A 27457-nucleotide genomic window follows, 5' to 3' on the forward strand; every position below is an offset into this window, starting at 1 on the left:
ACTGTACCCGGCCGCCCCCTGTGCCACTGAGGGTGTTTTGTGGGCTTGTGGGGATGCACCCACCTTTAGGGGTGACTTATACCTGACACATGCATTGATAGGGGACCTGGCATACAGTGATGTAGGTCAGTTGAGTTTTCAATTTAGCCTGCACCAACACATGCAGTCTGCAATGGAAGCACACCATGTAGGTTACGTGAGAGGTCCCGGAGGGTAGAGCAATTGGTACTGCAGCCCTCAGAGACCTTCTTAGTGCCCTAGGTAGCATGGGTACCATTTACTAGGGACTTACAGTGGTACTTAAAGAGTTTGAGTGTTCAAAATAACTGCAATTTTGGGGAAAGATCTGGCACTGGGGACCTGTATTGCCAGGACCCAGTACACTTAACAGTCAAAGCCATATCGGAAACCAGGCAAAAGTGGGAGCTAACCATGTCAAAAAGGGTGCTTTCTTACATTGCTCAAATGCCTACTAATATTTCCTAATTTTTCTTGCAGGGAAGTGACAAAGCCACTTGTTCCAATTGGTAAAGCCAGCATTTTGCTTGTCGAAATCTTGGGATTGCTGTGTAAAGGAATGGTAAGTATTTCGGGAGTTGCTGCTCTATGTAAAACCCAGTGTCTATGGTAGGAGCGAGATTGGAACATGTCCACTTTTCAAACTAAGGACCAAAACAGGGGGGTGAAGATTCTAAATGATTAAGCAAAAAATGTGGCTGTGAAAAGTCACAAGCTGCAACATTAGGAACCCTTGCGCATTTGCAGCTGATTAATTGAGTTCTGGGCAGTGTTTAATTTGTGCTTGTTGTTTCCGGTGCTGAGCACCGGCACTTATTTTTGAGGGCAAATGCTTAGTCTTCTGCCTCAAGCATTTGCTGCGAGCAAAAGAAACATCTGGGAAAGACGGAGGAAGAGAAAGATGAAAAGCATCACAATGAGAGAAAGAAAAAAGCTGAAGTGGCTTTAAATGGATTGAAGAGGTCAGAGATGGCATCGGGATTACGCTGCCTCAGTATTCTGTGCTCGCACATTTAATTGCAGCAGCCGTGTGTTTAAGAGGAAGGCTTTGAGCACGGCACCTTTTTATTTACAAATTAAGCACTGGTTCTGGGATAATAAATTGGCTGGACTTGCTATGCCGAAGTATTTTCAGTTAGGTGCTTGCAATTTTGGAATTATAGGCAAGGCTGTAGGATTCCTAATGCTGCAATTTTAAGAGAACTCCTGCTTATCAGAGTTGAACTTCATGCAATAATCTCCTAGAAGTGCCTATAGCTTCCTCAATAGTGCCTCTACTTTATCCAAAATGTCTTAAATAAATTGATTATCAGTTGATCACAAATGTCTCTTCCCCAGAGTCACAAGAAGGCTGGAGAGCTATGGAGGGAAGCTGGACTTAGCTGGAAAGAGTTCCTATCGGAAGAGGAGGATGTAAATAAGTTCATCACAGAGAAGGTAAAAACCTCAGCTTGGTTTAAGTGAATATTGATAATTTACTATGTGCTCCAGCAGATACTGGCATGTATTTTAAAGCCGGCTTATGACTAATAGATAAAAGCGGCGTAAATAAAAATTCGATAGCATGTGTGGCTGTAGATACACATGCTCTGCATACTCTTGCTAGCTACTGTTGGGTCCAGAGTGTTGCAAGTTTTTCTTCCAAAAAGCATTTCAGGTCATGGGATCGAGTGACTTCTCGGTGATATTGCGCATGGGCATCAACTCCTGTGTTAGATTGTTTTCTCTCTGCCGTTTGGTTCGGACGTGTCTTCACTCCATCTTTCGACTTGCTCCAGTCTGAAACTTTCCTTCCGTCTTCCCTTTATCAGCAGTATTTTTTTCTCAGTTGCATATTTCTATCTTTGCATTCGTTTCCACTCGTCGCTGTGGGCAAAGACTGCGCCCTGTATGGCACCCTTGCCCGTTTCGGGCCTATTTCACCAGAAGGTACCGAAGAATATGCTAAGCTAATGGAACGGACACAGTTTCATTTCTGTCCTCTGTGCCACTCTAAATTCTCCTACACTGACCGACATATGGTGTAGGAAGTTGGCTCTGTATGTGCTATTTCAAAGTAAGGAATAGCATGCACAGAGTCCAAGGGTTCCCCTTAGAGGTAAAATAGTGGTAAAAATAGATAATACTAATGCTCTATTTTGTGGTAGTGTGGTCGAGCAGTAGGCTTATCCAAGGAGTAGTGTTAAGCATTTGTTGTACATACACATAGACAATAAATGAGGTACACACACTCAGAGACAAATCCAGCCAATAGGTCTTGTATAGAAAAATATCTTTTCTTAGTTTATTTTAAGAACCACAGGTTCAAATTCTACATGTAATATCTCATTCGAAAGGTATTGCAGGTAAGTACTTTAGGAACTTCAAATCATCAAAATTGCATGTATACTTTTCAAGTTATTGACAAATAGCTGTTTTAAAAGTGGACACTTAGTGCAATTTTCACAGTTCCTAGGGGAGGTAAGTATTTGTTAGATTAACCAGGTAAGTAAGACACTTACAGGGCTCAGTTCTTGGTCCAAGGTAGCCCACCGTTGGGGGTTCAGAGCAACCCCAAAGTCACCACACCAGCAGCTCAGGGCCGGTCAGGTGCAGAGTCCAAAGTGGTGCCCAAAACACATAGGCTAGAATGGAGAGAAGGGGGTGCCCCGGTTCCGGTCTGCTTGCAGGTAAGTACCCGCGTCTTCGGAGGGCAGACCAGGGGGGTTTTGTAGGGCACCGGGGGGGACACAAGTCCACACAGAAATTTCACCCTCAGCGGCGCGGGGGCGGCCGGGTGCAGTGTAGAAACAAGCGTCGGGTTCGCAATGTTAGTCTATGAGAGATCTCGGGATCTCTTCAGCGCTGCAGGCAGGCAAGGGGGGGATTCCTCGGGGAAACCTCCACTTGGGCAAGAGAGAGGGACTCCTGGGGGTCACTTCTCCAGTGAAAGTCCGGTCCTTCAGGTCCTGGGGGCTGCGGGTGCAGGGTCTCTCCCAGGTGTCGGGACTTTAGGTTCAAAAGAGTCGCGGTCAGGGGAAGCCTCGGGATTCCCTCTGCAGGCGGCGCTGTGGGGGCTCAGGGGGGACAGGTTTTGGTACTCACAGTATCAGAGTAGTCCTGGGGTCCCTCCTGAGGTGTTGGATCGCCACCAGCCGAGTCGGGGTCGCCGGGTGCAGTGTTGCAAGTCTCACGCTTCTTGCGGGGAGCTTGCAGGGTTCTTTAAAGTTGCTGGAAACAAAGTTGCAGCTTTTCTTGGAGCAGGTCCGCTGTCCTCGGGAGTTTCTTGTCTTTTCGAAGCAGGGGCAGTCCTCAGAGGATGTCGAGGTCGCTGGTCCCTTCGGAAGGCGTCGCTGGAGCAGGATCTTTGGAAGGCAGGAGACAGGCCGGTGAGTTTCTGGAGCCAAGGCAGTTGTCGTCTTCTGGTCTTCCTCTGCAGGGGTTTTTCAGCTAGGCAGTCCTTCTTCTTGTAGTTGCAGGAATCTAATTTTCTAGGGTTCAGGGTAGCCCTTAAATACTAAATTTAAGGGCGTGTTTAGGTCTGGGGGGTTAGTAGCCAATGGCTACTAGCCCTGAGGGTGGGTACACCCTCTTTGTGCCTCCTCCCAAGGGGAGGGGGTCACAATCCTAACCCTATTGGGGGAATCCTCCATCTGCAAGATGGAGGATTTCTAAAAGTCAGAGTCACCTCAGCTCAGGACACCTTAGGGGCTGTCCTGACTGGCCAGTGACTCCTCCTTGTTGCTTTCTTTGTTCCCTCCAGCCTTGCCGCCAAAAGTGGGGGCCGTGGCCGGAGGGGGCGGGCAACTCCACTAAGCTGGAGTGCCCTGCTGGGCTGTGACAAAGGGGTGAGCCTTTGAGGCTCACCGCCAGGTGTCACAGCTCCTGCCTGGGGGAGGTGTTAGCATCTCCACCCAGTGCAGGCTTTGTTACTGGCCTCAGAGTGACAAAGGCACTCTCCCCATGGGGCCAGCAACATGTCTCTAGTGTGGCAGGCTGCTGGAACCAGTCAGCCTACACAGATAGTCGGATAGGTTTCAGGGGGCACCTCTAAGGTGCCCTCTGTGGTGTGTTTTACAATAAAATGTACACTGGCATCAGTGTGCATTTATTGTGCTGAGAAGTTTGATACCAAACTTCCCAGTTTTCAGTGTAGCCATTATGGTGCTGTGGAGTTCGTGTTTGACAGACTCCCAGACCATATACTCTTATGGCTACCCTGCACTTACAATGTCTAAGGTTTTGTTTAGACACTGTAGGGGTACCATGCTCATGCACTGGTACCCTCACCTATGGTATAGTGCACCCTGCCTTAGGGCTGTAAGGCCTGCTAGAGGGGTGTCTTACCTATACTGCATAGGCAGTGAGAGGCTGGCATGGCACCCTGAGGGGAGTGCCATGTCGACTTACTCGTTTTGTCCTCACTAGCACACACAAGCTGGTAAGCAGTGTGTCTGTGCTGAGTGAGAGGTCTCCAGGGTGGCATAAGACATGCTGCAGCCCTTAGAGACCTTCCTTGGCATCAGGGCCCTTGGTACTAGAAGTACCAGTTACAAGGGACTTATCTGGATGCCAGGGTCTGCCAATTGTGGATACAAAAGTACAGGTTAGGGAAAGAACACTGGTGCTGGGGCCTGGTTAGCAGGCCTCAGCACACTTTCAATTGTAAACATAGCATCAGCAAAGGCAAAAAGTCAGGGGGCAACCATGCCAAGGAGGCATTTCCTTACATATTGTAAAGAAATGGCTCCCTGTTGCAGTTACCCCCCACTTTTTGCCTGATACTGATGCTGACTTGACTGAGAAGTGTGCTGGGACCCTGCTAACCAGGCCCCAGCACCAGTGTTCCTTCACCTAAAATGTACCATTGTATCCACAATTGGCACACCCTGGCATTCAGATAAGTCCCTTGTAACTGGTACTTCTAGTACCAAGGGCCCTGATGCCAAGAAAGGTCTCTAAGGGCTGCAGCATGTCTTATGCCACCCTAGAGACCCCTCACTCAGCACAGACACACTGCTTACAAGCCTGTGTGTGCTAGTGAGAACAAAATGAGTAAGTCGACATGGCACTCCCCTCAGGGTGCCATGCCAGCCTCTCACTGCCTATGCAGTATAGGTAAGACACCCCTCTAGCAGGCCTTACAGCCCTAAGGCAGGGTGCACTATACCATAGGTGAGGGTACCAGTGCATGAGCACTGTGCCCCTACAGTGTCTACACAAAACCTTAGACATTGTAAGTGCAGGGTAGCCATAAGAGTATATGGTCTGGGAGTCTGTTTTACACGAACTCCACAGCACCATAATGGCTACACTGAAAACTGGGAAGTTTGGTATCAAACTTCTCAGCACAATAAATGCACACTGATGCCAGTGTACATTTTATTGTAAAATACACCACAGAGGGCACCTTAGAGGTGCCCCCTGAAACTTAACCAACTATCTGTGTAGGCTGACTGGTTCCAGCAGCCTGCCACACTAGAGACATGTTGCTGGCCCCATGGGGAGAGTGCCTTTGTCACTCTGAGGCCAGTAACAAAGCCTGCACTGGGTGGAGATGCTAACACCTCCCCCAGGCAGGAGCTGTGACACCTGGCGGTGAGCCTCAAAGGCTCACCCCTTTGTCACAGCCCAGCAGGGCACTCCAGCTTAGTGGAGTTGCCCGCCCCCTCCGGCCACGGCCCCCACTTTTGGCGGCAAGGCTGGAGGGAACAAAGAAAGCAACAAGGAGGAGTCACTGGCCAGTCAGGACAGCCCCTAAGGTGTCCTGAGCTGAAGTGACTCTAACTTTTAGAAATCCTCCATCTTGCAGATGGAGGATTCCCCCAATAGGGTTAGGATTGTGACCCCCTCCCCTTGGGAGGAGGCACAAAGAGGGTGTACCCACCCTCAGGGCTAGTAGCCATTGGCTACTAACCCCCCAGACCTAAACACGCCCTTAAATTTAGTATTTAAGGGCTACCCTGAACGCTAGAAAATTAGATTCCTGCAACTACAAGAAGAAGGACTGCCTAGCTGAAAAACCCCTGCAGAGGAAGACCAGAAGACGACAACTGCCTTGGCTCCAGAAACTCACCGGCCTGTCTCCTGCCTTCCAAAGATCCTGCTCCAGCGACGCCTTCCGAAGGGACCAGCGACCTCGACATCCTCTGAGGACTGCCCCTGCTTCGAAAAGACAAGAAACTCCCGAGGACAGCGGACCTGCTCCAAGAAAAGCTGCAACTTTGTTTCCAGCAGCTTTAAAGAACCCTGCAAGCTCCCCGCAAGAAGCGTGAGACTTGCAACACTGCACCCGGCGACCCCGACTCGGCTGGTGGAGATCCGACGCCTCAGGAGGGACCCCAGGACTACTCTGATACTGTGAGTACCAAAACCTGTCCCCCCTGAGCCCCCACAGCGCCGCCTGCAGAGGGAATCCCGAGGCTTCCCCTGACCGCGACTCCTTGAATCCAAAGTCCCGACACCTGGGAGAGACCCTGCACCCGCAGCCCCCAGGACCTGAAGGACCGGACTTTCACTGGAGAAGTGACCCCCAGGAGTCCCTCTCCCTTGCCCAAGTGGAGGTTTCCCCGAGGAATCCCCCCCTTGCCTGCCTGCAGCGCTGAAGAGATCCCGAGATCTCTCATAGACTAACATTGCGAACCCGACGCCTGTTCCTACACTGCACCCGGCCGCCCCCGCGCTGCTGAGGGTGAAATTTCTGTGTGGACTTGTGTCCCCCCCGGTGCCCTACAAAACCCCCCTGGTCTGCCCTCCGAAGACGCGGGTACTTACCTGCAAGCAGACCGGAACCGGGGCACCCCCTTCTCTCCATTCTAGCCTATGTGTTTTGGGCACCACTTTGAACTCTGCACCTGACCGGCCCTGAGCTGCTGGTGTGGTGACTTTGGGGTTGCTCTGAACCCCCAACGGTGGGCTACCTTGGACCAAGAACTGAACCCTGTAAGTGTCTTACTTACCTGGAAAAACTAATCAAAACTTACCTCCCCTAGGAACTGTGAAAATTGCACTAAGTGTCCACTTTTAAAACAGCTATTTGTCAATAACTTGAAAAGTATACATGCAATTTTGATGATTTGAAGTTCCTAAAGTACTTACCTGCAATACCTTTCGAATGAGCTATTACATGTAGAATTTGAACCTGTGGTTCTTAAAATAAACTAAGAAAAGATATTTTTCTATATAAAAACCTATTGGCTGGATTTGTCTCTGAGTGTGTGTACCTCATTTATTGTCTATGTGTATGTACAACAAATGCTTAACACTACTCCTTGGATAAGCCTACTGCTCGACCACACTACCACAAAATAGAGCATTAGTATTATCTATTTTTACCACTATCTTACCTCTAAGGGGAACCCTTGGACTCTGTGCATGCTATTCCTTACTTTGAAATAGCACATACAGAGCCAACTTCCTACATTGGTGGATCAGCGGTGGGGTACAAGACTTTGCATTTGCTGGACTACTCAGCCAATACCTGATCACACGACAAATTCCAAAATTGTCATTAGAAATTGATTTTTTGCAATTTGAAAAGTTTTCTAAATTCTTAAAAGACCTGCTAGGGCCTTGTGTTAGATCCTGTTTAGAATTTCTTTTAGAGTTTAAAAGTTTGTAAAAGTTTGAATTAGATTCTAGAACCAGTTGTAGATTCTTAAAAAGTATTCCAACTTTTAGAAGCAAAATGTCTAGCACAGATGTGACTGTGGTGGAACTCGACACCACACCTTACCTCCATCTTAAGATGAGGGAGCTAAGGTCACTCTGTAAAATAAAGAAAATAACAATGGGCCCCAAACCTACCAAAATACAGCTCCAGGAGCTTTTGGCAGAGTTTGAAAAGGCCAACCCCTCTGAGGGTGGCAACTCAGAGGAAGAGGATAGTGACTTGGAGGAAAATTCCCCCCTACCAGTCCTATCTAGGGAGAACAGGGTCCCTCAAACCCTGACTCCAAAAATAATAGTCAGAGATGCTGGTTCCCTCACAGGAGAGACCAACACCTCTGAAATCACTGAGGATAACTCCAGTGAAGATGACCCCCTGTTAGCCAGGATGGTCAAAAGATTGGCTTTGGAAAAGCAGCTCCTAGCCATAGAAAGGGAAAGAAAAGAGATGGGCCTAGGTCCCATCGATGGTGGCAGCAACTTAAATAGGGTCAGAGATTCTCCTGACATCCTAAAAATCCCCAAAGGGATTGTAACAAAATATGAAGATGGTGATGACATCACCAAATGGTTCACAGCTTTTGAGAGGGCTTGTGTAACCAGAAAGGTAAACAGATCTCACTGGGGTGCTCTCCTTTGGGAAATGTTCACTGGAAAGTGTAGGGATAGACTCCTCACACTCTCTGGAAAAGATGCAGAATCTTATGACCTCATGAAGGGTACCCTGATTGAGGGCTTTGGATTCTCCACTGAGGAGTATAGAATTAGATTCAGGGGGGCTCAAAAATCCTCGAGCCAGACCTGGGTTGATTTTGTAGACTACTCAGTAAAAACACTAGATGGTTGGTTAACTGGAAATGAAGTGTGTGACTATGTTGGGCTTTATAATTTGTTTATGAAAGAACACATTTTAAGTAACTGCTTCAATGAAAAGTTGCATCAGTATCTGGTAGACCTAGGTCCAATTTCTCCCCAAGAATTGGGAAAGAAGGCAGACCACTGGGTCAAGACTAGGGTAACCAAAACTTCCACTGGGGGTGACCAAAAGAAAGGGGTTACAAAAACTCCCCAGGAGAAAGTGGGTGACACTAGAAACAAAGAAAAAGAGTCCTCTGTAGGCCCCCAAAAACCAGAACAGGTGGGTGGGCCCCAAGACACAACCCAAAACAAAGGTGGGTACCAGGGTAAGAACTGGGATGCCACTAAGGCATGGTGCCACAACTGTAAACAGTCTGGGCACCACACCAAGGACACTTCCTGTCCCAAAAACAAACCCCAGAACAAAATTCCAGGGGTAACCAGTGTAGCCATGGGAGATGACTCCTCAGATGAGGAGGTCTTCATAGCCTTCAACTGGAAACAGGGCCCAACAGGTGAGTTGGAGATTCCAGAGGGAAGTAGACACTTCCACCACCTACTGGTGAATGGAATCCCAACCACTGCCCTGAGAGACACTTGTGCCAGTCACACTATTGTGCATGACAGGCTGGTGCTCTCAAACCAGTACATCCCAGGTGAGACTGCCAGGGTAAGAGTTAGCCTAGACAGGGTCACTAAGAGGCCTGTGGCTTTAGTGCCCATAGAAGTGGGTGGCACTCTTAGCTGGAGAAGGGTAGTAGTCAGTACCGACCTTCCCCTTGATTGTCTCCTTGGAAATGACTACCCAGAGGTTAGTCAGAGCCCAAGAGGGGAACTGGTCCAGTGCCAGTCCTCTCCCAAGGATTCTGGAAGTCCTGCCTCTGCAGTAAATGCAAGCAGGCCCCAGAAGAAGAAGAAAAGAAAACAGAGTAGGAAGGGTGGACAACCTTTAGCCAAGGTTACAGCAAGCCAAGGAGATTCTGCTCCAGTAGGGGAGAACTCCAAAAATGGCCCTGATAAAGTCCAACCTGACCCACAAGAAGTCCTGGCTAGTCAGGCAACTGTTAAACCTGAGTGGGTGGCTCCTCAGCTAACAGAAGAAAGAGTGGAAGAAGGGTGTTTACTACAAGATGTGGTAACCCCCCACTCTAATACAGCAGACAGGCAACCTGAACCCAAAGAGGCCTGTAACTTAGCCCCTTCCCTTTTAGGTGAAGAGCTAAAGGTGTGGTTCTGGGCACTGACAGCTGTCAGTGGCCTCTGCTGGGTGTTAGCCTTTATGGCTGCACTATCCTTAGCATGGTGGTCTGACCCCATGCCAAATAGCAAGTTAGGCCCCCTGACCCTATTAGTCATGGTGGGGTTACTCCAGCTCTGGGTAACCTCTCTGGGTAAGCTAGGGGTAACCCTGGCCAAGATAAGGTTAGCAGAGGTGGATACCTCTAAGACCAAAATAGAAAGAATGGGTGGAGACATTGAAGAGGCAGACAAGAGGCAATTCAGACTAGGTCCTATCACTGTGGAAGTGGGTCAGTTCCCCAAAGGGAATGACCTGAACAGAAGGATGTAAGGCAGAGTAGGCCCTGCAACTAACCAGCCTATTTCTCCTACTCTTCCTCGCCTGACAGACTAGGAAGACTCTCCCAGCTTGGGCTGAGTCTCCTGGCCTGTGGGCTGGGGGGGGCTTGTGTAAAGAAATGGCTCCCTGTTGCAGTTACCCCCCACTTTTTGCCTGATACTGATGCTGACTTGACTGAGAAGTGTGCTGGGACCCTGCTAACCAGGCCCCAGCACCAGTGTTCCTTCACCTAAAATGTACCATTGTATCCACAATTGGCACACCCTGGCATTCAGATAAGTCCCTTGTAACTGGTACTTCTAGTACCAAGGGCCCTGATGCCAAGAAAGGTCTCTAAGGGCTGCAGCATGTCTTATGCCACCCTAGAGACCCCTCACTCAGCACAGACACACTGCTTACAAGCCTGTGTGTGCTAGTGAGAACAAAATGAGTAAGTCGACATGGCACTCCCCTCAGGGTGCCATGCCAGCCTCTCACTGCCTATGCAGTATAGGTAAGACACCCCTCTAGCAGGCCTTACAGCCCTAAGGCAGGGTGCACTATACCATAGGTGAGGGTACCAGTGCATGAGCACTGTGCCCCTACAGTGTCTACACAAAACCTTAGACATTGTAAGTGCAGGGTAGCCATAAGAGTATATGGTCTGGGAGTCTGTTTTACACGAACTCCACAGCACCATAATGGCTACACTGAAAACTGGGAAGTTTGGTATCAAACTTCTCAGCACAATAAATGCACACTGATGCCAGTGTACATTTTATTGTAAAATACACCACAGAGGGCACCTTAGAGGTGCCCCCTGAAACTTAACCAACTATCTGTGTAGGCTGACTGGTTCCAGCAGCCTGCCACACTAGAGACATGTTGCTGGCCCCATGGGGAGAGTGCCTTTGTCACTCTGAGGCCAGTAACAAAGCCTGCACTGGGTGGAGATGCTAACACCTCCCCCAGGCAGGAGCTGTGACACCTGGCGGTGAGCCTCAAAGGCTCACCCCTTTGTCACAGCCCAGCAGGGCACTCCAGCTTAGTGGAGTTGCCCGCCCCCTCCGGCCACGGCCCCCACTTTTGGCGGCAAGGCTGGAGGGAACAAAGAAAGCAACAAGGAGGAGTCACTGGCCAGTCAGGACAGCCCCTAAGGTGTCCTGAGCTGAAGTGACTCTAACTTTTAGAAATCCTCCATCTTGCAGATGGAGGATTCCCCCAATAGGGTTAGGATTGTGACCCCCTCCCCTTGGGAGGAGGCACAAAGAGGGTGTACCCACCCTCAGGGCTAGTAGCCATTGGCTACTAACCCCCCAGACCTAAACACGCCCTTAAATTTAGTATTTAAGGGCTACCCTGAACGCTAGAAAATTAGATTCCTGCAACTACAAGAAGAAGGACTGCCTAGCTGAAAAACCCCTGCAGAGGAAGACCAGAAGACGACAACTGCCTTGGCTCCAGAAACTCACCGGCCTGTCTCCTGCCTTCCAAAGATCCTGCTCCAGCGACGCCTTCCGAAGGGACCAGCGACCTCGACATCCTCTGAGGACTGCCCCTGCTTCGAAAAGACAAGAAACTCCCGAGGACAGCGGACCTGCTCCAAGAAAAGCTGCAACTTTGTTTCCAGCAGCTTTAAAGAACCCTGCAAGCTCCCCGCAAGAAGCGTGAGACTTGCAACACTGCACCCGGCGACCCCGACTCGGCTGGTGGAGATCCGACGCCTCAGGAGGGACCCCAGGACTACTCTGATACTGTGAGTACCAAAACCTGTCCCCCCTGAGCCCCCACAGCGCCGCCTGCAGAGGGAATCCCGAGGCTTCCCCTGACCGCGACTCCTTGAATCCAAAGTCCCGACACCTGGGAGAGACCCTGCACCCGCAGCCCCCAGGACCTGAAGGACCGGACTTTCACTGGAGAAGTGACCCCCAGGAGTCCCTCTCCCTTGCCCAAGTGGAGGTTTCCCCGAGGAATCCCCCCCTTGCCTGCCTGCAGCGCTGAAGAGATCCCGAGATCTCTCATAGACTAACATTGCGAACCCGACGCCTGTTCCTACACTGCACCCGGCCGCCCCCGCGCTGCTGAGGGTGAAATTTCTGTGTGGACTTGTGTCCCCCCCGGTGCCCTACAAAACCCCCCTGGTCTGCCCTCCGAAGACGCGGGTACTTACCTGCAAGCAGACCGGAACCGGGGCACCCCCTTCTCTCCATTCTAGCCTATGTGTTTTGGGCACCACTTTGAACTCTGCACCTGACCGGCCCTGAGCTGCTGGTGTGGTGACTTTGGGGTTGCTCTGAACCCCCAACGGTGGGCTACCTTGGACCAAGAACTGAACCCTGTAAGTGTCTTACTTACCTGGAAAAACTAATCAAAACTTACCTCCCCTAGGAACTGTGAAAATTGCACTAAGTGTCCACTTTTAAAACAGCTATTTGTCAATAACTTGAAAAGTATACATGCAATTTTGATGATTTGAAGTTCCTAAAGTACTTACCTGCAATACCTTTCGAATGAGCTATTACATGTAGAATTTGAACCTGTGGTTCTTAAAATAAACTAAGAAAAGATATTTTTCTATATAAAAACCTATTGGCTGGATTTGTCTCTGAGTGTGTGTACCTCATTTATTGTCTATGTGTATGTACAACAAATGCTTAACACTACTCCTTGGATAAGCCTACTGCTCGACCACACTACCACAAAATAGAGCATTAGTATTATCTATTTTTACCACTATCTTACCTCTAAGGGGAACCCTTGGACTCTGTGCATGCTATTCCTTACTTTGAAATAGCACATACAGAGCCAACTTCCTACACATATGGTATGTAATTTTTGCCCTGATCACCAGGAAGCTACCTGTAATGCCTGCAAATCTCCAGTCAAAGAAGACCATGCGAAAGAAAAGAGCTCATCGGCTGGAGATGTCGCACAAGGTTCTGTATGGCACCCCAGGCATCTTAGGAGGAGTAGGCCCACCAGGAGGAGCTGGAACAAGAGGTGGCCTTCTCTATCCAGGACTCTGACATCCAGTCGGATATTGAAAGCCACAAGGTGACATCGTAACCAGTGAGTACCATGACCCCTCCTGCCCCACCCTAAGACTGCTAAGAAGCCCCTTAGAGGGGTTGCCGGATCGCCAGCTTCCTACACTCTCCTCCAAATTTGGTTGCTTTGGTCCCATTTACACCCCACAGTTGGCTTACTGGTGTACCCCTATAAGTCCCTTTTATATGGTACCTAGGTCCCCAGGGCATTAAGAAGCCTCTTAGAGGGGTTGCCAGATCGCCAGCTTCCTACACTCCTCCAAATTTGGTTGCTTTGGTCCCATTTACACCCCACAGTTGGCTTACTGGTGTACCCCTATAAGTCCCTTTTATATGGTACCTAGGTCCCCAGGGCATTGGCACACCAGGGGTCCCCCATGGGCTGCAGCATGTATTATGCCACCCAGGGGAGTCCATGCAAACTTTCTGCAGGCCGTGAAAAGATGCATGCAGCCTTTCACTACTGGTCGCTTCACCAGGTCATGTAAGTCACCCCTATGGTTTTCCCTCCTGTGTGAGGGCACCCCTGCATTAGCAGAGGTGCCCCTACGAACTCCAGCTGTAATGCACTGGACTTCGTAAGTGCAGGAAGATTTTTTCCCCGTGTTCTAGCCACAGACCAGAACCTAGGCATGTTTGGTATCAAACATGTCTGAATCACACCCCAGTACTAATGGCAGTATTGGTTGTATGATTCCATGAACTCTGGGGGCTCCTTAGAGGCGCCCCCAAACCCTGTATTGCTCCTACTAGTTTTTAAGGTTTTATGGGAAGCCCGCTCTTCTGCAGCCACTCAGGCAGGTTTCTGCCCTCCTGCTGCTTGACCTGCCCAGGCAGGTGAAGGTAGAACAAAGGATTTCATGTGGGAAAGGGAGGCAACTCACTCTCCCTTGGAAATAGGTGTACATGGCTTGGGAGGGGTATCCTCCCCAAGCTCACAGTATGCTTTAAAGGGCACATTTGGTGCCCTCCTTGCGTAAACCAGTTAGCATCAGTCAAGGGACCCCCCGTCTCTGCTCTGGCGTGAAACTGGAAAATAGAAAGGGGAGGTTCGATGGCATCTGTCGCTGTAGATACGCATGTTTTGCAATAGCTCGCCATCTGATGTTGGGCCGGAGTGTTACAAGTTGTTTTTCTTCGAAGAAGTCTTTCGAGTCACGGGACCGAGTGACTCCTCCTTTTGTCTCCATTGCGCATGGGCGTCGACTCCATCTTCGATTGTTTTTTTCCGCCATCGGGTTCGGACGTGTTCATGTCGCTCCGAGTTTCGGAACGGAAAGATAGCTAATTTCGGAAGATTTTCGTCGGTATTGTTGCGTTCGGGATCGGCGTAGTTAGATTCAACACCGCGTCGAAGGATCGAAGAGCTCCGGTGCCCTTCGGGGGTAGTTTTTTCGATCCCCCGTCGGGGCCTGGTCGGCCCGACCGCGTGCTGAAGAACGCCGATGGAACGGACCCCGTTCCGTTTCTGCCCCAAATGCCACAATAAATACCCCTATACAGACCAACACTTGGTCTGTAACCTGTGCCTGTCACCTGAGCACAGTAAAGACACCTGCGAGGCCTGTCGTGCGTTCCGGTCCCGAAAAACACTCCGAGACCGTCGAGCCAGAAGACTTCAGATGGCGTCCGCGCCGACAGCCCACCGAGAGTTCGAGGACAAGAAGAGGAAGGTACCTTCTCGATCCAAGACTCAGACTCCGAAGGATTCGACGATACACAAACCGTGAGTAAGACGTCGAAAACCACTCAGAGGAAGATTTACAAGGCCCAGGGGACGCCACTGCCACAAGGCCCAAACAGTGCAGAGATCGTCCGACTCCGGTCGAGACACCGGCACGCAGCCTTCTCGGGACCGAGAAAGTGCTGGAGACAAGCCTCGACACCGAGATGCCGGTGTAGACACGGCTCGACGCCGAGACAGCGGCCCCGAAGAAGATCGGCGCCGACAGGTTTCGGCCCCGAAAATGAAAAAAGTCACCTCGGAGCCGAAAAAGGACGCAGACAGGGTTTCGGTCCCGAAACAAACTGCAACCGACCCAGCTTCAGGCTCTTATACAGAAGAGCACTCGCTAACCTCCCAAATGCAAAAGCATAGGTTTGAGGAAGAGCTACAATCAACTGATGTGGACCATACGCAAAAGCGTATTTTCATACAGCAGGGGACAGGAAAAATAAGCACCCTTCCCCCTATTAGAAGAAAGAGAAGGTTGGAGTTCCAAACTGAACAGACACCACAACCAAAAGTGGTGAAAAGAGTTACCCCACCACCCTCTCCTCCGCCCGTGATTAACGTCTCACCAGCACAAACTCCATCACACTCCCCAGCTCACACCACCATAAGCCAGGGTGACCAAGATCAAAACGCATGGGACCTATACGACGCCCCAGTGTCAGATAACAGTCCGGAGGCATACCCTACGAAGCCATCTCCACCAGAGGACAGCACCGCGTATTCTCAAGTGGTGGCTAGAGCAGCACAATTTCACAACGTAAGCCTCCACTCAGAACAGGTCGAGGATGATTTTTTATTCAACACACACTCCTCCACCCACAGCTCATACCAAAGCCTGCCTATGCTCCCTGGTATGCTCCGGCACGCAAAAGAAATCTTTAAGGAGCCGGTCAAAAGTAGGGCAATCACACCAAGGGTGGAAAAAAAAGTATAAGGCGCCTCCTACAGACCCGGTTTTCATCACTACACAGCTGCCACCAGACTGTCGTTGTAGGAGCAGCTAGGAAAAGGGCCAACTCCCACACATCTGGAGATGCACCACCCCCAGATAAAGAAAGCCGCAAGTTCGATGCAGCTGGTAAGAGTCGCAGCACAAGCTGCAAACCAGTGGCGCATCGCGAACTCCCAGGCACTACTTGCGCGCTATGACAGAGCCCATTGGGACGAGATGCAACATCTCATTGAACATCTGCCCAAGGACTTACAAAATAGGGCAAAACAAGTGGTTGAGGAGGGACAGACCATTTCCAACAACCAGATCCGCTCCTCCATGGACGCTGCAGATACAGCTGCACGGACAATTAATACATCTGTAACTATCAGAAGGCATGCATGGCTCCGAACGTCTGGATTTAAACCAGAGATTCAACAAGCAGTTCTCAATATGCCTTTTAACGAAAAAGAACTGTTCGGTCCAGAAGTGGACACAGCGATTGAGAAACTCAAAAAAGATACGGACACTGCCAAAGCCATAGGCGCACTCTACTCCCCGCAGAACAGAGGGAATTACAGCACATTCCGTAAAACACCCTTTAGAGGGGGGTTTCGGGGTCAGAGCACACAAGCCAGCACCTCACAAGCAACACCGTCCAGTTACCAGGGACAGTATAGAGGAGGTTTTCGGGGACAATATAGAGGGAAATTCCCTAGGAATAGAGGAAGATTTCAGAGCCCCAAAACCCCTACTACTAAACAGTGACTCACATGTCACTCACCCCCTCCACACAACACCAGTGGGGGGAAGAATAAGTCATTATTACAAAGCATGGGAGGAAATCACTACAGACACTTGGGTTCTAGCAATTATCCAACATGGTTATTGCATAGAATTTCTACAATTCCCTCCAAACATACCACCAAAAGCACAAAATTTGACAAAACATCATTCCAAACTCCTGGAGATAGAAATGCAGGCACTATTGCAAAAGAATGCAATCGAATTAGTGCCAAACACACAAATAAACACAGGAGTTTACTCACTGTACTTTCTGATACCAAAGGAGGACAAAACGCTGAGACCAATCCTAGACCTCAGAGTAGTGAACACTTTCATCAAATCAGACCACTTTCACATGGTCACACTACAAGAAGTATTGCCATTGCTAAAACTACACGACTACATGGCAACTTTAGACCTCAAGGATGCTTATTTCCATATACCAATACACCCATCGCACAGGAAATACCTAATGTTTGTATTCAAGGGAATACATTACCAATTCAAGGTACTGCCTTTCGGATTAACAACCGCACCAAGAGTCTTTACCAAATGTCTAGCGGTAGTCGCTGCACACATAAGAAGGCAGCAAATACATGTGTTCCCATATCTAGACGACTGGCTAATCAAGGCCCATTCGTTAATAGAGTGCTCAAATCACACAAATCATATCATACAAACCCTCTTCAAACTAGGGTTCACCGTCAACTTCACAAAATCCTGCCGCGCAAGGTACAACAATACCTGGGAGCCATAATAGACACATCAAAAGGAGTAGCCACTCCAAGTCCACAAAGAATTCAAAATTTCAACACCATCATACAACGCATGTATCCAACACAAAGGATACAAGCAAAGATGGTACTACAACTCCTAGGCATGATGTCTTCATGCATAGCCATTGTCCCAAACGCAAGACTGCACATGAGGCCCTTACAACAGTGCCTAGCATCACAATGGTCACAAGCACAGGGTCACCTTCTAGATCTGATGTTAATAGACCGCCAAACTTACCTCTCGCTTCTGTGGTGGAACAACATAAATTTAAACAAAGGGCGGCCTTTCCAAGACCCAGTGCCACAATACATAATAACAGATGCTTCCATGACAGGGTGGGGAGCACACCTCGATCAACACAGCATACAAGGACAATGGAACGTACATCAAACAAGACTGCATATAAATCACCTAGAACTTCTAGCAGTTTTTCAAGCACTAAAAGCTTTCCACCCAATAATAGTTCACAAATGCATTCTCGTCAAAACAGACAACATGACAACAATGTATTATCTAAACAAGCAAGGGGGACGCATTCCACGCAGTTAAGCCTGCTAGCACAAAAGATTTGGCGTTGGGCAATTCACAACCAAATTCACCTAATAGCACAATTTATACCAGGGATCCAAAATCAACTCGCAGACAATCTCTCTCGAGATCACCAACAGGTCCACGAATGGGAAATTCACCCCCAAATTCTGAACACTTATTTCAAACTCTGGGGAACACCTCAGATAGACTTGTTTGCGACAAAGGAGAACGCAAAATGCCAAAACTTCGCATCCAGATACCCACACAAACAGTCCCAAGGCAATGCCTTATGGATGAACTGGTCAGGGATATTTGCTTACGCTTTTCCTCCTCTCCCTCTCCTTCCTTACCTGGTAAACAAACTCAGTCAAAACAAACTCAAACTCATATTAATAGCACCAACTTGGGCAAGGCAACCCTGGTACACAACGCTGCTAGACCTATCAGTAGTACCCTACATCAAATTGCCCAACAGGCCAGATCTGTTGACACAACACAACCAAAAGATCAGACACCCAGATCCAGCATCGCTGAATCTAGCAATCTGGCTCCTGAAATCCTAGAATTCGGGCACTTACAACTTACCCAAGAATGTATGGAAGTCCTAAAACAAGCCAGAAGGCCATCCACCAGGCACTGCTATGCAAGTAAATGGAAGAGGTTTGTTTGCTACTGCCATATTAATCAAATACAACCATTACACACAACTCCAGAACATGTAGTGGGTTACTTGCTTCACTTACAAAAATCTAACCTGGCTTTCTCTTCCATTAAAATACACCTTGCAGCAATATCTGCATACCTGCAGACTACCTATTCAACTTCCCTATATAAGATACCAGTCATTAAAGCATTCATGGAGGGCCTTAGGAGAATTATACCACCAAGAACACCACCTGTTCCTTCATGGAACCTAAATGTTGTCCTAACTAGACTTATGGGGCCACCTTTTGAACCCATGCACTCCTGCGAAATACAGTTCCTAACCTGGAAGGTGGCATTTCTCATCGCCATTACTTCCCTAAGAAGAGTAAGCGAGATTCAGGTGTTTACAATACAGGAACCTTTTATACAACTACACAAGAATAAGGTCGTCCTAAGGACCAATCCTAAATTTTTGCCAAAGGTTATTTCACCGTTCCATCTAAATCAAACAGTGGAACTTCCAGTGTTCTTTCCACAGCCAGATAACGTAGCTGAAAGGGCACTACATACATTAGATGTCAAAAGAGCATTGATGTATTACATTGACAGAACAAAGAACATCAGAAAGACTAAACAACTATTTATTGCATTTCAAAAACCTCATGCAGGAAACCCAATATCAAAACAAGGTATAGCCAGATGGATAGTTAAATGCATCCAAATCTGCTACCTTAAAGCTAAACGACAGCTGCCCATTACACCAAGGGCACACTCAACCAGAAAGAAAGGTGCTACCATGGCCTTTCTAGGAAACATCCCAATGCAAGAAATATGTAAGGCAGCCACATGGTCTACGCCTCACACATTCACCAAGCTCTACTGTGTAGACGTGTTATCCGCACAACAAGCCACAGTAGGTCAAGCCGTATTAAGAACATTATTTCAGACTACTTCCACTCCTACAGGCTGATCCACCGCTTTTGGGGAGATAACTGCTTACTAGTCTATGCAAAACATGCGTATCTACTGCGACAGATGCCATCGAACTGAAAAGGTCACTTACCCAGTGTACATCTGTTCGTGGCATCAGTCGCAGTAGATTCGCATGTGCCCATCCGCCTCCCCGGGAGCCTGTAGCAGTTTGGAAGTTACCTTCAACTATTTGTATATGTATCATCTCAACCTTAAATAGGTGCATACTTAGTCACTCCATTGCATGGGCACTATTACTACAATTCAACTCCTACCTCACCCTCTGCGGGGAAAAACAATCGTAGATGGAGTCGACGCCCATGCGCAATGGAGACAAAAGGAGGAGTCACTCGGTCCCGTGACTCGAAAGACTTCTTCGAAGAAAAACAACTTGTAACACTCCAGCCCAACACCAGATGGCGAGCTATTGCAAAACATGCGAATCTACTGCGACTGATGCCACGAACAGATGTACACTGGGTAAGTGACATTTTCATTATCACTCCCCTGTCCATCACCACCCCTGGGGTGGTGCCAAGAGCTCCTCCAGGTGGCCACTTGATTCTGCCATCTTGAATCCAAGGTGGGCACAGGCCTCTGGGGAGCATCTGAGTGGCTGGGTCAGGCAGGTGACATCACAGCCCCCTCCTGATAGGTGGACACCCTGCTACGTGACCATTCCCCCTTTTAGGGCTATGTAGGGTCTCCCTCTTGGGTGGGTCCTTAGTTTTGATGTGCAAGATTCCACCAGGACTCCTCTGCAATGTTAATTTTTATTCCTGGCGACTGGAACCGCAACTGGACTTCGCAGGAACCCACAATCTGTAGCTCCAGCGACAACTTCACTCTGCAACATTGTTTCTTCGGCTCCTTCCAGCAACTGCAACATTTCCCCACCTGTGCATCCTCTGAGGGCGGCAAGTCTTCAGTCTGCACCAAGAAGGAATCTCCCTTGTAGGTAAGGAGTCACAACCATCCGCGTAGATCCTCTCTCTCCTGCAACACAGGTGGTGGTCCTGAGTGGTCCCATCGGTCCTCTGTACCAGCTGTCCAACTTAGGAGGTGGTGAGTCTTTGCCTCTCCTTGCAGGACAGTACCCCTGTGCATCATGACTTGCAGCTATCAAGGCTTGTTGGCTCTTCTTTCAAGGGATCTTTAGGCTCCGTGTAACACCGACCTCAGCACTCTTTTCTGCAACGCGTAGTCTAATCTCATGCCTGCTGCTCCATTGACGTGGGACTCCTTTCCAGTTGTGCTGAGTGGGCCCTCGCTGCGACTCATGTGCCAGCTGCCAGAGAGTTGCCTCTGGGCGGGCTGCATCCTCTACTTCTGACCCTCCTCACTACTGAGGTCACCTGGGACGACCCTCGGGTTGTCCCCTCAGACCTTCTTGGACCCCAGCAGCTCTGCAACTCACCTGTGACTCCTGCCTTTGCCAAGGATTGTTGCTGTTTTTTCCACACCACTGACTGACTGCAACTCTCCTAACGTGGGTCATAGACTGCATCACTGCTGGAACTCTTCTTCTGCTCCTGTGCTGCATAGCCGACTCCTGGTCTTCACCGTCGACCTGGTCCTGCATCTTCAGAAGGGTGGGTAGTGGCTCCTGGCCGAACTGGACTTGGTCTCCTTCATTTGCAGGTCCTCTTCTTTCTGGATCCATCTTCTGTTTCTTCCAGTCTAGCTTGGGTCTTGCACGGCCTTTTTACAAAGTTTTTCTGTGGGTTTGGGACAAACCAGGTACCTTTTTCTCTCCTCGTCGCGTGGGGGGGGGGGGGAGGAGCAACAACCCTGCTTCTTGACTTTTAGGATTCCGAGTTCGTCCAGCTCCTCTCTCTATAGATTCCACTTACCTGGGTGGGGGTCTGACTTTTGAATTCCATTTTTTTAGTATATGGTTTGGTCTCCCCCCTAGGGTCTCTATTGTTTCCTGTTATTTCACTATATTCTATTGCTTTCTATGCCCATTCTTGATATAGTGTGTTCGATGGCATCCGTCGCTGTAGATACGCATGTTTTGCATAGCTCGCCATCTGGTGTTGGGCCGGAGTGTTACAAGTTGTTTTTCTTCGAAGAAGTCTTTCGAGTCACGGGACCGAGTGACTCCTCCTTTTGTCTCCATTGCGCATGGGCGTCGATTCCATCTTTGATTGTTTTTTTTCCGCCATCGGGTTCGGACGTGTTCCTGTCGCTCCGAGTTTCGGAACGGAAAGATAGCTAATTTCGGAAGATTTTCGTCGGCATTGTTGCGTTCGGGATCGGCGTAGTTAGATTCAACACCGCGTCGAAGATCGAAGAGCTCCGGTGCCCTTCGGGGTAATTTTTTCGATCCCCCGTCGGGGCCTGGTCGGCCCGACCGCGTGCAGAAGAACGCCGATGGAACGGACCCCGTTCAGTTTCTGTCCCAAATGCCACAATAAATACCCCTATTCAGACCAACACTTGGTCTGCAACCTGTGCCTGTCACCTGAGCACAGTGAAGACACCTGCGAGGCCTGTCGTGCGTTCCGGTCCCGAAAAACACTCCGAGACCGTCGAGCCAGAAGACTTCAGATGGCGTCCGCGCCGACAGCCCACCGGGAGTTCGAGGAACAAGAAGAGGAGGGAACCTTTTCGATCCAAGAATCGGACTCTGAAGGATTCGACGATACACAAACCGTGAGTAAGACGTCGAAAACCACTCAGAAGATTTACAAGGCCCAGGGGACGCCACTGCCACCAGGCCATGGCTCGACCCATAAATTCAGTGACCGACCGTCGGCACCGAAAGAGGCCCAAACAGTGCCGAGATTGTCTGACTCCGGTCGAGACACCGGCACGCAGCCTTCTCGGGACCGAGAAAGTGCTGGAGACAAGCATCGACACCGAGATACAGTGTAGACACGGCTCGACGCCGAGACAGCGGCACCGAAGAAGATCGACGCCGAGAGGTTTCGGCCCCGAAAAAGAAAAGTCACCTCGGAGCCGAAAAAAGATGCTGTAGGAAGTTGGCTCTGTATGTGCTATTTCAAAGTAAGGAATAGCATGCACAGAGTCCAAGGGTTCCCTTTAGAGGTAAAATAGTGGTAAAAATAGATAATACTAATGCTCTATTTTGTGGTAGCGGGGTCGAGCAGTAGGCTTATCCAAGGAGTAGTGTTAAGCATTTGTTGTACATACACATAGACAATAAATGAGGTACACACACTCAGAGACCAATCCAGCCAATAGGTTTTGTTATAGAAAAATATCTTTTCTTAGTTTATTTTAAGAACCACAGGTTCAAATTTAACATGTAATATCTTGTTTGAAAGGTATTGCAGGTAAGTACATTAGGAACTTTGAATCATTTCAATTGCATGTATACTTTTCAAGTTATTGACAAATAGCTATTTCAAAAGTGGACACTTAGTGCAATTTTCACAGTTCCTGGGGGAGGTAAGTTTTTGTTAGTTTTACCAGGTAAGTAAGACACTTACAGGGTTCAGTTCTTGGTCCAAGGTAGCCCACCGTTGGGGGTTCAGAGCAACCCCAAAGTCACCACACCAGCAGCTCAGGGCCGGTCAGGTGCAGAGTTCAAAGTGGTGCCCAAAACGCATAGGCTAGAATGGAGAGAAGGGGGTGCCCCGGTTCCGGTCTGCTTGCAGGTAAGTACCCGCGTCTTCGGAGGGCAGACCAGGGGGGTTTTGTAGGGCACCGGGGGGGACACAAGCCCACACAGAAATTTCACCCTCAGCAGCGCGGGGGCGGCCGGGTGCAGTGTAGAAACAAGCGTCGGGTTTGCAATGTTAGTCTATGAGAGATCAACGGATCTCTTCAGCGCTGCAGGCAGGCAAGGGGGGGCTTCCTCGGGGAAACCTCCACTTGGGCAAGGGAGAGGGACTCCTGGGGGTCACTTCTGCAGTGAAAGTCCGGTCCTTCAGGTCCTGGGGGCTGCGGGTGCAGGGTCTTTTCCAGGCGTCGGGACTTAGGTTTCAGAGAGTCGCGGTCAGGGGAAGCCTCGGGATTCCCTCTGCAGGCGGCGCTGTGGGGGCTCAGGGGGGACAGGTTTTGGTACTCACAGTCGGAGAGTAGTCCGGGGGTCCTCCCTGAGGTGTTGGTTCTCCACCAGCCGAGTCGGGGTCGCCGGGTGCAGTGTTGCAAGTCTCACGCTTCTTGCGGGGAGTTGCAGGGTTCTTTAAAGCTGCTTCTTGAAACAAAGTTGCAGTCTTTTTGGAGCAGGTCCGCTGTCCTCGGGAGTTTCTTGTCGTCGAAGCAGGGCAGTCCTCAGAGGATTCAGAGGTCGCTGGTCCCTTTGGAAGGCGTCGCTGGAGCAGAGTTCTTTGGAAGGCAGGAGACAGGCCGGTGAGTTTCTGGAGCCAAGGCAGTTGTTGTCTTCTGGTCTTCCTCTGCAGGGGTTTTCAGCTGGGCAGTCCTTCTTCTTGTTGCAGGAATCTAATTTTCTAGGGTTCAGGGTAGCCCTTAAATACTAAATTTAAGGGCATGTTTAGGTCTGGGGGGTTAGTAGCCAATGGCTACTAGCCCTGAGGGTGGGTACACCCTCTTTGTGCCTCCTCCCAAGGGGAGGGGGTCACAATCCTAACCCTATTGGGGGAATCCTCCATCTGCAAGATGGAGGATTTCTAAAAGTTAGTCACCTCAGCTCAGGACACCTTAGGGGCTGTCCTGACTGGCCAGTGACTCCTCCTTGTTATTCTCATTATTTTCTCCGGCCTTGCCGCCAAAAGTGGGGGCCGGGCCGGAGGGGGCGGGCAACTCCACTAGCTGGAGTGTCCTGCGGTGCTGTGACAAAGGGGTGAGCCTTTGAGGCTCACCGCCAGGTGTTACAGCTCCTGCCTGGGGGAGGTGTTAGCATCTCCACCCAGTGCAGGCTTTGTTACTGGCCTCAGAGTGACAAAGGCACTCTCCCCATGGGGCCAGCAACATGTCTCTAGTGTGGCAGGCTGCTGGAACTAGTCAGCCTACACAGATAGTTGGTTAAGTTTCAGGGGGCACCTCTAAGGTGCCCTCTGGGGTGTATTTTGCAATAAAATGTACACTGGCATCAGTGTGCATTTATTGTGCTGAGAAGTTGGATACCAAACTTCCCAGTTTTCAGTGTAGCCATTATGGTGCTGTGGAGTTCGTGTTTGACAAACTCCCAGACCATATACTCTTATGGCTACCCTGCACTTACAATGTCTAAGGTTTTGTTTAGACACTGTAGGGGTACCATGCTCATGCACTGGTATAGTGCACCCTGCCTTAGGGCTGTAAGGCCTGCTAGAGGGGTGTCTTACCTATACTGCATAGGCAGTGAGAGGCTGGCATGGCACCCTGAGGGGAGTGCCATGTCGACTTACTCGTTTTGTCCTCACTAGCACACACAAGCTGGCAAGCAGTGTGTCTGTGCTCAGTGAGAGGTCTCCAGGGTGGCATAAGACATGCTGCAGCCCTTAGAGACCTTCCTTGGCATCAGGGCCCTTGGTACTAGAAGTACCAGTTACAAGGGACTTATCTGGATGCCAGGGTCTGCCAATTGTGGATACAAAAGTACAGGTTAGGGAAGGAACACTGGTGCTGGGGCCTGGTTAGCAGGCCTCAGCACACTTTCAATTGTAAAACATAGCATCAGCAAAGGCAAAAAGTCAGGGGGCAACCATGCCAAGGAGGCATTTCCTTACAGATGCAGACAGGGTTTCGGTGCCAAAACAAACTGCAACCGACCCAGTTTCAGGCTCTTATACAGAAGAGCACTCGCTAACCTCCCAAATGCAAAGGCATAGGTTTGAGGAAGAGCTACACTCAACTGATGTAGACCATACGCAAAAGCGTATTTTCATACAGCAGGGGACAGGAAAAATAAGCACCCTTCCCCCTATTAGAAGAAAGAGAAGATTGGAGTTCCAAACTGAACAAACACCACAAACAAAAGTGGTGAAAAAAGTTACCCCACCACCCTCTCCTCCACCTGTGATTAACGTCTCACCAGCACAAACTCCATCACATTCCCCAGCTCACACCACCATGAGCCAGGGTGACCAAGATCAAGACGCATGGGACTTATACGACGCCCCAGTGTCAGATAACAGTCCGGAGGCATACCCTACGAAGCCATCTCCACCAGAGGACAGCACTGCGTATTCTCAAGTGGTGGCTAGAGCAGCACAATTTCACAATGTAAGCCTCCACTCAGAACAGGTCGAGGATGACTTTTTATTCAACACACTCTCCTCCACCCACAGCTCCTACCAAAGCCTGCCCATGCTCCCTGGTATGCTCCAGCACGCAAAAGAAATCTTTAAGGAGCCGGTCAAAAGTAGGGCAATCACACCAAGAGTGGAAAAAAAGTATAAGGCGCTTCCTACAGACCCGGCTTTCATCACTACACAGCTGCCACCAGACTCTGTTGTTGTAGGAGCAGCTAGGAAAAGGGCCAACTCCCACACATCTGGAGATGCACCACCCCCAGATAAAGAAAGCCGCAAGTTCGATGCAGCTGGTAAGAGTTGCAGCACAAGCTGCAAACCAGTGGCGCATCGCTAACTCCCAGGCACTACTTGCGCGCTATGACAGAGCCCACTGGGATGAGATGCAACATCTCATTGACCATCTGCCCAAGGACCTACAAAATAGGGCAGAACAAGTGGTTGAGGAGGGACAGACCATTTCCAACAACCAAATCCGCTCCTCCATGGACGCTGCAGATACAGCTGCACGGACAATTAATACATCTGTAACTATCAGAAGGCATGCATGGCTCCGAACGTCTGGATTTAAACCAGAGATTCAGCAAGCAGTTCTCAATATGCCTTTTAACGAAAAAGAACTGTTCGGTCCAGAAGTGGACACAGCGATTGAGAAACTCAAAAAAGACACGGACACTGCTAAAGCCATGGGCGCACTCTACTCCCCGCAGAGCAGAGGGAATTACAGCACATTCCATAAAACACCCTTTAGAGGGGGGTTTCGGGGTCAGAGCACACAAGCCAGCACCTCACAGGCAACACCGTCCAGTTACCAGGGACAGTACAGAGGAGGTTTTCGGGGACAATATAGAGGAGGGCAATTCCCTAGGAATAGAGGAAAATTTCAAAGCCCCAAAACCCCTACTACTAAGCAGTGACTCACATGTCACTCACCCCCTCCACACAACACCAGTGGGGGGAAGAATAAGTCATTATTACAAAGCATGGGAGGAAATCACTACAGACACTTGGGTTCTAGCAATTATCCAACATGGTTATTGCATAGAATTTCTACAATTCCCTCCAAACATACCACCAAAAGCACAAAATTTGACAAAACATCATTCCAATCTCCTGGAGATAGAAGTGCAGGCACTATTGCAAAAGAATGCAATCGAATTAGTGCCAAACACACAAATAAACACAGGAGTTTACTCCCTGTACTTTCTGATACCAAAGAAGGACAAAACGCTGAGACCAATCCTAGACCTCCGAATAGTGAACACATTCATCAAATCAGACCACTTTCACATGGTCACACTACAAGAAGTATTACCATTGCTAAAACTACACGACTACATGACAACTTTAGACCTCAAGGACGCTTATTTCCATATACCAATACACCCATCGCACAGGAAATACCTACGGTTTGTATTCAAAGGAATACATTACCAATTCAAGGTACGGCCTTTCGGATTAACAACCGCACCAAGAGTCTTTACCAAATGCCTAGCGTTAGTCGTTGCACACATCAGAAGGCAGCAAATACATGTGTTCCCATATCTAGACGACTGGCTAATCAAGGCCCATTCGTTAATAGAGTGCTCAAATCACACATCAGATCATACAAACCCTCTTCAAACTAGGGTTCACTGTCAACTTCACGAAATCCAACATTCTGCCGTGCAAGGTACAACAATACCTAGGAGCCATAATAGACACAACAAAAGGAGTAGCCACTCCAAGTGCCCCAAAGAATTCAAAATTTCAACACCATCATACAACGCATGTATCCAACACAAA

General features: G+C 49.3%; 1 protein-coding gene across 8 annotated transcripts in view; it reads left to right on the forward strand.

The window, feature by feature from the left end:
• EIF4G1 (eukaryotic translation initiation factor 4 gamma 1) overlaps positions 1 to 27457 on the forward strand; it is a 723480-nt gene that overhangs the window by 639278 nt on the left and 56745 nt on the right. For all 8 annotated transcript variants that reach the window (XM_069212975.1, XM_069212971.1, XM_069212974.1 and 5 more), the window contains 2 exons: positions 499 to 580; positions 1357 to 1455. In XM_069212975.1, coding sequence (XP_069069076.1) covers positions 499 to 580; positions 1357 to 1455 — 181 coding nt within the window. The remainder of the gene's footprint in view (positions 1 to 498; positions 581 to 1356; positions 1456 to 27457) is intronic.

The sequence above is a fragment of the Pleurodeles waltl genome, chromosome 11 (assembly GCF_031143425.1).
Source record: "Pleurodeles waltl isolate 20211129_DDA chromosome 11, aPleWal1.hap1.20221129, whole genome shotgun sequence".
Classification (NCBI taxonomy): Eukaryota; Metazoa; Chordata; class Amphibia; order Caudata; family Salamandridae; genus Pleurodeles; species Pleurodeles waltl.